Source organism: Lissotriton vulgaris, chromosome 7 (genome assembly GCF_964263255.1).
Source record: "Lissotriton vulgaris chromosome 7, aLisVul1.2, whole genome shotgun sequence".
NCBI classification, from domain to species: Eukaryota; Metazoa; Chordata; class Amphibia; order Caudata; family Salamandridae; genus Lissotriton; species Lissotriton vulgaris.
Genome location: NC_141695.1, coordinates 1,092,821,094 through 1,092,832,557, shown reverse-complemented (window position 1 = coordinate 1,092,832,557; position 11,464 = coordinate 1,092,821,094). Strand labels below are relative to the sequence as shown.

The 11,464-nt window shown below is 44.4% G+C and overlaps 1 protein-coding gene across 1 annotated transcript in view; it reads right to left on the bottom strand.

The window, feature by feature from the left end:
- Positions 1-1,994: 1,994 nt before the first annotated feature.
- The window catches only part of FSTL4 (follistatin like 4), a 2,088,981-nt gene continuing 2,079,511 nt past the window's right edge, over positions 1,995-11,464 (bottom strand). The window contains exon 16 of the mRNA XM_086931534.1: positions 1,995-2,831. Within this exon, the coding sequence (XP_086787660.1) occupies positions 2,129-2,831 (703 nt within the window). The 3' untranslated portion in view covers positions 1,995-2,128. The remainder of the gene's footprint in view (positions 2,832-11,464) is intronic.

The window sequence follows — 11,464 nt, the reverse complement described above, 5'->3', positions numbered from 1 at the left end:
TTGGACATGTCTCATTAATCAGCTCATGTTTTGTTGAGCTGCTCAACTGCTTTATCTACTTATTCAGCAACTTACAGACTCTTTGTGGTTTGTTTTAGGTATCCAGGGTATAGCAGTGAGAGCACTAGAAGCGACACATCAAATGAGGAATTGGGTTCTAGATACTGCTTTCCAAAGAAATATTTTTAAGCAGTACCATTTATTACCATTTTAAAATGCATATATGCAATATCCAAACCGGCCTACATTTATACTTTATTGATTCAAATAACTGAAGGAATGCCCAAATCCAAAAGTTCTAAGACAATAAGCTACTATTTTCAAATAGAGAATTGAGTGAGTTGGACTGTATTGTAATTGAACAGTGATGGAGATACAGAGTGTAAATTGTGGATACAACACACAAAATGTTCACAAGACACACAGTACAAAACAGCAGCTGTATAGCACAAATGCTGGCCTGCACCAATTTACAGAGGATGGAGAGGAGGACGACACATCACCTGTGGTACCACTATAAATTGGATTTCCCACAGTAAAAGTTATTGCCTCCATCTTCAGCAGTACATCAATTCTCTGTAGAGTTAGAAACTAGCTATGGCTGTATAAATTGAGGTGAGTTGGATTAGCCATCGTGTGTTTGACTGTTTGGTGAGCTAATATGCTGGGATTTGCTGCTGAGGGTAAGTTCCCCCAGAGCACTCTGGAAACACCAGTGGAGCTCTTGAACCATGGAAGTAAAATTGCTACATGAAACTTTGAGGGATTAACACTCCATTCACCCACTCATTTTATAATACAGTTACGAAGTATTTTGCTCAATTTTTCACAACATATTAGAGATTTCTTTCTGACATAATAAAGAAACGGAGATCCCTAAGATGGAAGGGACAACTTAAGTAACTGTTATCATCATTAAGAGCGTTCAAAGAGATTTAGAGTTCAAATGATGCCTTTGGCAATTCAATGTGATTCGAAAAAAACACTTTAAATGATTTAAAGAAATTGTCCTACTTTGACAGGTAAAACCATCATGTTTATGGTGCAGTTGATAATGCATTACCTAATGACATGAGTGTGTGAAACAATCCTAAGCTTCTGATTCCATCGTGCATTGGTTAAATGTTGACCACCATTCTGACATACCAATTCAAATCTCAGGACCCTGGTTTAGAGTTTGTTGGACAGGATTCTCCCACCAATACCATAGGCCAAAATGCACATGTAACATGGCTGTAATCGCTTTTCCATAAGTTCACAAATAAGCATGAGAAACAGACAGAATTGACTGGTGGGGCAGTTAACCCAAGAGTACCTTCCCTGATCCCGCATTTGCAATAATTGAGTATGTATGTCTTATTGTGAACAAACGCTGATGGGTGAGTGAGATTTATTGCATGTTTGCTGGGTTACGCTAGTCGGCCACATGAGAGGGACAGTGCTTACACAGTGCCATCGTATGGAGGCCATCAATTCCTGTGCTTGGGAGGGGAATAAGGGAATCAATGATCTGCTACAACTTATGGCAATTTGTACGAATGGGCTGCAGTGGAGCAACATACTTCAGGTGCAAATCAGTTAGACTATGACAAAACAAAGTACATCATTAATGTAGTAGTTCACTGGGGTTTGATTTTGCTGTCGGGGAGAAACGCAGGCCCGTGAAGCTGCTGCGGCGATCAGGGCCCCCACATTTCAGGGGCCCTCTTTCAGACTATGGCCTATGAATATATGTGAGAAATGGCCGTGTCAGGGTCCCCTAGCCACATTTTGCAGGGAGGCCTCATCCATTGCAATATGCATCTGCGTACAATTGTCAACAGCCCTTCACCAAACATTTTGGAATGTGGTCTGCACCCCAGTGGACATAAAATTGATGTTTATGACATTTCAACCCCAGAGACAAATTTTCAAATCAAAGCAACACACAAGTACAAGAATGACAGCCCTCCTAATGTGAAGGGCAAACCTTTTCCTAGAAATGTTGCCAGTAGTAGACCAGTGTTGCACCTTGACGCTTACGCGGTCGTCTGTTTTCCAGTGTAAAAATATACAATGTCACTGCGCATTTGATAAAGTATAAAGGTCCGCCCAGTACACATTGGCCAAGGCTCTTTCTGATGTCATCTCATACGTCGCCAACCCAAACAATTGTGTTGCCCCTCTTGAATCCAGAAGCCTCACAGTGCAATGTGTTTTGCCTGCCATTGATAATGAAAAGGGATTCCTTGGCTGGGGTGATAAGATACTGTCCAAATAGCCCACTGTTCTTTATTACTCGGTTTTGCCTGCTCCATGGCCAGTCTTTCAATGCTGTGGACTCTTTGAGGTTCTTCATGATGTCCACTCTTCCCGTAGACAACTCTACATGGAGCACATCTGTTTGCAAATGTGATGTAGCATAGATGTAATACTGATTGCCTTCAGTGAATGATGCTTGGAATGTCAGGTCAGAGACATGCAAATGTGTGTCCAAGGTATAGACCAACTCGATTTCCCCCCGGACTGTTATCGTCTGGACGCTGATGCGGCCACTTCCCTCGTCGGCGCTGACCAAGTAACGCCCGTCAGGAGATACATAAGGGGTTCCCGAGACGTCACTGTTGGGCCCAATCACATTGTCTGTCACACTGTCAATAATGATCTGATGCAGTGCTGACGTAGATCTGCTACTCCTGCACTGGACAATGAAATACCCCCCCATGTGAGTATACGCCATATTCAGGGGGATGCAGCTGTAGTTTTTGAAAGAAATGGTTTTGATCGGAGTCACAGTGTCCAGGTCGATTTTGTGAACTGCAGATTCAGACTTGTTGAAGAGAAATCCAAACCTGGAACACAAAACAGGAAACAGGGTTATCTTTCAGGATCTGGAAATGTTGGAAAAATTCCTCTAGAAGAAAATGCAATGCACTTTTTTATTTTATTTATTAAGTTGACATCAAAATGTTGTAACAGAACAGATTGGGATATTTTATGTGCATGTATCAGCCATGCTCGCAAGGGCTGCATTCAGCAACGCTACTGCCTTTTCTTATCGATAACATGTATCCAGCAAATGTATGGGTGTATTGTGACCTTATGAACACGAATGCGCCATCACAACCCACCATTCGATTGTCATCTCGTGCTCCCTCTGCACCTCTGAAATATGCACATTTAATAGAAACGTTGCTTCAGTGAAATCCTTTGGGAGACATTAGCCTGAAAGAGAAAGAGGAGCAAATCCTCTTAATAATGAAAATTGCTGGTGTCATATGTGAACGGAAAAGCGCCCCTAACAAATAGGCTGGCATTTTTTGACATTTCAGCATTAGAAGAAAAGGGCATCGAGGTGAGGCTTGAAACACTTATGGCAACTTTCCCTGAAAAAAGAAGCCAGAACACTCCCTTGGTACTGCATGTGAACAAGTGTACTTGACCTTTCCAACACGTTTCTGTGAAGTAGTTTCCAATCGTATTCTAAGGAGAGCACTGAAGCGCTTCTAGCTATGAGAGGGCAACGCTTGACATGTCCTGAACTTTCATTTGAAATTCGGAGTCAGGAAGACAACGTCCCTATTTGGAAATGTTTGCTCTTTTGTCCAGCAATGTCATCCTAACCAGCCAAACGGCCTGCCACTGCATCCTTATGAACTTACTTAAATAAGTATTCCGTCTAATGTGCGTAAAGGCATTTTTAGATGGATACTTTCCACAGTCCTGGGGCCTCATTTATGAGGCCTTGCGTCAGTTTTGCGCCTCCGATGCGTCACTTTTTGTGACGCATCGGCGGCGTAAAACATGCCTCCTGCTGCGCACTATTTACAAAGTGAGGCATCTAAGCAGATGCGTCACTTTGTAAAGCCCTGCGCTATATTATACCTGCGTCAGGCATAATGTATGCAGGGGGGAAATTGAAACTTCTTGCCTTGAAGGTGTCAGGAGATCCAATTATCTCACAAGACCTTCGTAGACAGCTTCTACTCTCCTCGGAGAATCTTGGACCCCTGGCACACACTACCGGTATAACAACCTTAGATCTGCTATTTCCTATGGCAGATTCTCTGCCATAGGAATTGTAAAATAGGCGTCTTTCAGGTCTAACTTGACCAGCCAGTCGCCTTCCATCAAGAGATCGGTGAGAAGATGAATGCCTTCCATCTTGAAGTGCCTGTAAACAAGGTATTTGTTGACTTCTCTCAGGTTTATGATGGGCCTCCAACCCTTGTCTTTCTTTTCTACGAGAAAAAGAGTGCTTACGAATCTCAGAGATTCCATAGGGCTCGCCACAATCGCACCTTTCTGAAGCATTGAAGAAATTTCTTTTTCTATTATTTTCTGTTGATCCAAGGTGGGAGGAATTACCTTGGGAAGCGAAGGTTGAACTGGAATCTGTTCGAAATCTATAGAAAAACTGATGACGGTATTTAAAACCCAAGGGTCTTATGTGATAAGTTCCCAGTTGTGGTAAAAGAACTTCAGTCTTCCACCTACTTTTGGATTGGAAGAAAGGGAAGGATAAGGGAGAGGTGTACTCACTTTGAGGGTTGATGTCGACAGAAGTTCCTCTCGCCCTGAATCCCCTCGAACGGAAGCCTCTTCCTCTCGGCGGATAGAATTGAGGTTGACTGGGGGGTTGGTATCCTCTTCCACCATAACCTCTCGATCTTGAATAGGGCCGTCGATTGAAGCGGCCGGAGGATTGGCCCCTTCTTCTGGCCCTTCCAAAAAGGTTATTTGAATTAAATACTCTCTTCGTGTTCTGGTGCGCCTTATCCAGGGCAGTGAAAGTAGAGACGTACTTGCCTAAGCTCTTAATTAAATCTTCCCCAAAAAGTAAACCTTTAGGGTTAAGAGAAGTTTCTTTATAGCTAGGTCAGTTAATTTTGGGCTAATTTTGGTGAGGACAACTCTTCTTCTCTCAGAGTTGAGGCACGCATTAGCATTTCCCAATAACACAAGAGCTCTCTGACTCCAACCCCAAATCGAGCGAGTGTCGAGGGGAGAGTCATTGAGGAAGCTCTCTTCAGCAGCATCAATTATCTTAGTCAAGGGACCCCGGATGTCTAAGACTTTGTCCTGGCAGATCTTCAGTGACCTTTCTAGTCCTTTTCGGGCGTCTCTGCCAAGTTTAAAAAGGTAGGTAATTAGTTCTGGATCGAGGTTTGGGGTCTGGCACACCTTACCCTTGATAGAAGGCCTGGAGCATTCGGCCCTCAAAAGATTGCGCGTCTGCCTCTACAAAGGATTCCTCAGCCACTTAGTAATACATTTAGACACATGATCGTGGGGTGCCCATTCAGAGCTCCCAGGCTGTTTAATATTAAAGGGGGGGAACATCTCCTCACCCAAAGGGTCTAAGACGTTATCTTTAAAAGATGATGTGGTATTATCAGTAGAGAGGAGGGAGTCAAAGTCTCGATCATCCTCATCAAGGTCAAGAATGTACTCATCCGGAAATTCAGAGGCATCATCATTGTCATTGGGAATAGAATCGAGATTGTTCATATCGTCTTGAGCACTTTGATAATTTGTGCCGCGAGGGACACCCATCAATGTTGTGCCGTTGAGGACACCTTTGGATCTTGTGCCGCGAGGGACACCTGAGGCAAACGAGGTGCGAAGACCTCCTGTAAACTTCGAGGTGCTAGGACCTCCCATGCTCTCTGGGGTAAACTCAGTATTATTTGTTTTTTTGTGCCTCTTACCCCTTAACTCAACAAGATTGTTCTCATCTGTAAAGTCCGCCTCGGGCAGGACATCCTCCTCGGAGGGGAATGACCTCTTAGAGGACATGGCTTGGGAGAGTGTTGAGAACATACACAATCTCATTTCCTTGTGAATAAGGTTTCTGATGGATTCACTAGTAAAAACAGATTCGGCTGCGTTAGCCTGGTCTGAATCTGAGTCAGACATGGGTAAAAAGTAAGATATTCCCTGATGCCTGATATATATATATATATATATATATACATATATATATATATATATATATATATTCACAGAAAAAAACCATAGGTTATAGACCATATATAGTTAGGAATTTGCATTTACAAAACCTTGAAAATTCACTGAAAAAACCATAGGTTATAGACCATATATAGTTAGGGATTAGCATTTAAAAAACCTTATTTTATTTGCACAAAACCATTGAAATTCCATATATAGTTAGTTGCACTAACTATATATCGCGGACCCGCAATCCACTGCTAATGATGTCACATATTACATCATTCATGACATGGTCAGTGACATCACTGATGACATCACTGATGACATCTCAAATGACATCACTGATGACATCACTGATGACAACACCCAGTGACTGTATGTTTCTGTAAAGTTAAAATATGTCTTACATATTGAAGAATGAGTAGATGTATAAGTGTCTGGATGAAGGATTTAGTAGGTGCATGACTGACTGTATGAGAGAATGATTAAATGTGTGTCACTGAGTGCATGGGTTAGTGATTAAAGTGTCTTAATTTGGCAATCATTATTTATGTTCTTCTGTAAACTGCTGCATGTTTAAATCAGTAGCTATATCAGTAACTATATGGGTTATTGAATGGTTGCCCAAGTATTTGTAAGGGAGACTGAGTATGTGTGTGGGTGGCTGGCAGGTGTATAACTCTGTGCATAGATGTGTGAGATTATAACTCTGTGCATAGATGTGTGAGCAGTTGATTCCCTAGGTGTATGGGTTCAAAAGTGCATGTAGAAACAGCTGTATGGACAGTTGACTGTGTGCATGAGTATATTGGTGAGTGAATGGATATCTCAGTTCTACATGTCAAAGTAAGTACATATGTAAAACACACTCCATGTGAGAGTTGACATATATAAATAACTGAACATAAGAGCCAGTGAATGTGAGAGTGGCTGTATGAATCATTGTGAACTTGTATCAAGGATTGTATAAGAGAGTAAATATGTGTTAGTATATGTTTGAATAAATAAGGTGTGTATAACTGTATAGTTGAGGAAATGGAGGTGTGATTGATTCTTTGCATGACTGACTAGGTGTGTGGGTAACTCCATGGATGTGTGACAGTCTGTGAGTGCCTGTTTACACTGAGTGTATCTAAGGTTATATTAGAGTCTGAAGATGTATTATCACATAAATGATATCATCAGTGATGTAATCAGTAATGTCAAATGAGATGTCAGTGATGTCATCAGTGATGTCATTTGAGATGTCATCAGTGATGTCATTTGAGATGTCATCAGTGATGTCATCAGTGATGTCACTGACCATGTCATGAATGATGTAATATGTGACATCATTAGCAGTGGATTGCGGGTCCGCGATATATAGTTAGTGCAACTAACTATATATGGAATTTCAATGGTTTTGTGCAAATAAAATAAGGTTTTTTAAATGCTAATCCCTAACTATATATGGTCTATAACCTATGGTTTTTTCAGTGAATTTTCAAGGTTTTGTAAATGCAAATTCCTAACTATATATGGTCTATAACCTATGGTTTTTTCTGTGAATTTCATTGGTTTTTTAAAAGCTAATATCTATAGCTGTAAAATATATTCTTTATTAAGTGACGTATCACGTAGCCCGTGAGACGCCTAATGATGCATCGCATAACCGTGACGTATCGTCTCTGCAGCACAAACCAAACCCAAAACGTAAGCGCGCCAGAACACGCTTAAAGATATATATATTTTTTTTTAACCTTAATTAGACAAAATCCACACGTGCACATATCACAAACGTTCAAAAAACACAATATGTCGGACTCCCGTTACGCTGCCGGTTAGCTGCCCGGTTAACGTACCAGGAAGCACCTTTACCGCGAAAAATCGCAATTTTTTTTTCACCCCCCAGGGAACTTTAATAGCCCCCTCATCAATCCTAGGGGTTCAGGAGGGGTCTGCCTTACCCCTTTCATTCATTTACACCTTTTTTTTTTCCACCTCTTGTCTCTCGATCCCACAGAGAGACAAGATGGCGGCCGCTCCAGACTGTTTACAATGATAACAGCCAATCAGCTTCTCCTCAGACTCCCGTTACACTGCCGGTTAGCTTCCCGGTTAGCTGCCCGGTTCGCGTACCAGGACGCGCCTCTACGGCGAAAAAATCGGATTTTTTTTTTTTGGGCCCCGCGTGGCTTTATAATATCCCCCTCATCAATCCTAGGGGGTCAGAAGGGGTGTACCTTGCCCTCTTTCCTTCATTTCCCCCTTTGTTTTGGCCTCCTCTTGTCTCTCGATCCTACCGAGAGACAAGATGGCGGCCGCTCCGGACTGTTTACAATGTTGACAGCCAATCAGCTACTCGTCAGACTCCCGTTACACTGCCAGTTTAACTTCCCGGTTAGCTGCCCGGTTCGCGTACCAAGACGCGTCTCTACGGCGAAAAAAACGGATTTTTTTTTTTTTTTTTGGGCCCAGCGTGGCTCTATAATATCCCCTCATCAATCCTAGGGGGTCAGAACGGGTCTACCTTGCCCCCTTTCCTTCATTTCCTCCTTTGTTTTGGCCTCCTCTTGTCTCTCGATCCTACCGAGAGACAAGATGGCAGCCGCACCGGACTGTTTAGAATGTTGACAGACACCGGAGAGCCAATCAGCTTCGCTTCGCAAAGTTCCGATAAGCGAAAAGTACGCGAACCGGATCGCTGCCCGGAGCGCTGTTACAGATATATATCTTGATTTAAACGTTAATTTCTCAAAATTCACTGAAGCACATATATTGAGACCTAGCAAAGGCACATCGGGCTAACAGTCCCTACAATTTTGCCAAGTTTCGTGGAAATCCATTCAGCCGTTCGGGCTATATGGCTGAGATACCCGCCACCCCCTCTCAACACAATCCCCAAATGAGGGAAACCGGAAACAGTTCTTGAAGTTTTTGGAAGTGGGAGGGAGTGACCCTCCCGGCCGTATTTATTAAAAACAAAAAATTAAAACATTTAAACATTAATGTACAATTTCATACCACACTGCGATGTTTGGCTAACCTTAACAGATTCTCTAATACAGAGGTTCTCCTAGCCGATCTAACATCCTACAAAACATTTACTTGAAATATTGAAATTGTACATCCTAACGTTTAAGGGCCAACGGCAAGGTCGTAACCGGTGTCAAGATCCCTAACCAGACATACCCCGCCCACTTGGGAGGGGCGACAGCACTGAGGCGTACTCACGTGCAACTACTACAATTTCCCTTGTCTTGACGGGGGCACTTATCAACTCGACGCCAGTTAAAGGTCGTTCGAAGACTCGTGTGAGGTATCTAGAAGGTATCGTAGACCTCCCCCCAACCCCACACAACTTACCGCATCTGCCGTCGCAGATGTCACTGGCCCCGGGAAATTCCCCAGGAGGGGGCTGTAACCCCTCCTACACAGGAAGGGGCCTTGACCGCCTTTCCTCTTCTTCCGGCGACCCATCCTTAGAAGGGACCGCCTCCCCGTTGAGGGGCCAAAGGCCACCTCCCCCGAGCGCTCCCATCCGTGTTGGGTGACGCCCACTCATAGGGATCTTCCAATTAGTGCTCACCGATCATGACCTTACCGCCTACCGCCTGACCGAAATAAATACGACAAGTGCTAACTAAACGAAACTACATTGGCTACTATGACCGAAAAACCTGTGTCTAAATGGACCTTAAATCCGACATTCTTTAATCATCAACTTGTAACATTATACCAATCTTTATTACACATCAAATATCAACATAACACCAAAACAACCTGAAAACGAAATAGATTAACTGATCAACTTTATTAAAACAACTAGCTGTCCTCAGGGGCTGGTGGGTGGGTCAAAATTGGCTCTTCGTTCCGTCTCGAGCTCACGTGCAGCGGGGAGGTGCAGCTTCAGAGCACAGGAACAAGAGGATGTCTTCTGGTCTTGCGTCTCTTTTTATCCATCTTCCGGGCGGGCGTAAACCCGCCCCTGCCTGCCCCGAGGGCGTGGCCGGCGGCGTCCGTGTCTAGGCCAGCCCACTCAAGGGCGGGAAAAAGCGCGCCCCGGCTACGCCGCTTCGGGCATACCAGCCGAGACGCGCCTCCCGCCCAAAAATGGCTTCCCGGGGGGATCGAGGCACTCTGCCATACGTTCGGGGGGACCGAGTGGTCGCCCCTTTCCATATGGCTGAGATACCCGCCACCCCCTCTCAACACAATCCCCAAATGAGGGAAACCGGAAACAGTTCTTGAAGTTTTTGGAAGTGGGAGGGAGTGACCCTCCCGGCCGTATTTATTAAAAACAAAAAATTAAAACATTTAAACATTAATGTACAATTTCATACCACACTGCGATGTTTGGCTAACCTTAACAGATTCTCTAATACAGAGGTTCTCCTAGCCGATCTAACATCCTACAAAACATTTACTTGAAATATTGAAATTGTACATCCTAACGTTTAAGGGCCAACGGCAAGGTCGTAACCGGTGTCAAGATCCCTAACCAGACATACCCCGCCCACTTGGGAGGGGCGACAGCACTGAGGCGTACTCACGTGCAACTACTACAATTTCCCTTGTCTTGACGGGGGCACTTATCAACTCGACGCCAGTTAAAGGTCGTTCGAAGACTCGTGTGAGGTATCTAGAAGGTATCGTAGACCTCCCCCCAACCCCACACAACTTACCGCATCTGCCGTCGCAGATGTCACTGGCCCCGGGAAATTCCCCAGGAGGGGGCTGTAACCCCTCCTACACAGGAAGGGGCCTTGACCGCCTTTCCTCTTCTTCCGGCGACCCATCCTTAGAAGGGACCGCCTCCCCGTTGAGGGGCCAAAGGCCACCTCCCCCGAGCGCTCCCATCCGTGTTGGGTGACGCCCACTCATAGGGATCTTCCAATTAGTGCTCACCGATCATGACCTTACCGCCACAGGCCGGATAGTTGACCGGCTATCCGGACCCCCCAAAAAACTCCTACCTAAAGGTCATGTTTCAAAGATTTCAACCATGCTAAGAGGTCCCCTAAGAACAACTCATTCCCCGCCCAAGACAAATGCACACCATCCCCCGAATACATCCTGTCATTATTAATACAGCTATGAGAAATAGAATGCAATGTCCTGGAACGGAACAACCTACTCACTTTATTGTTAAGCTTTCTAACAGAGTGATTCAAAGCAGGTATAGAGATAGCCCCCCGCCACACCTTTCGTGGAATCAAATGGGACCATGCAATTGTGCACCCCGGAACTCTCCTCGCCAACCAACTTACAGTGGAAAGCATTGCCTCCAGGAGTAGTCGTCTACCGATGGTGACCAAATCATTGCCCCCAACATGCACTATTACTATAGACGGCGGTGACCTTGTCCGCCCTAACAAACCCTCAAAGAATGTTTGAAACTGGTCAATACAGAGACCGCCCCTTCCGTAGAAGGACATCCTGTACCCGTATTCCCCAGCTACGTGAATCATGTCACCTGCTTTGAATATGTCTGCGGCACGCCTCACGTATGAGTGGCCCACGACCCACACCTCCTTTTTCACAGCCGGTG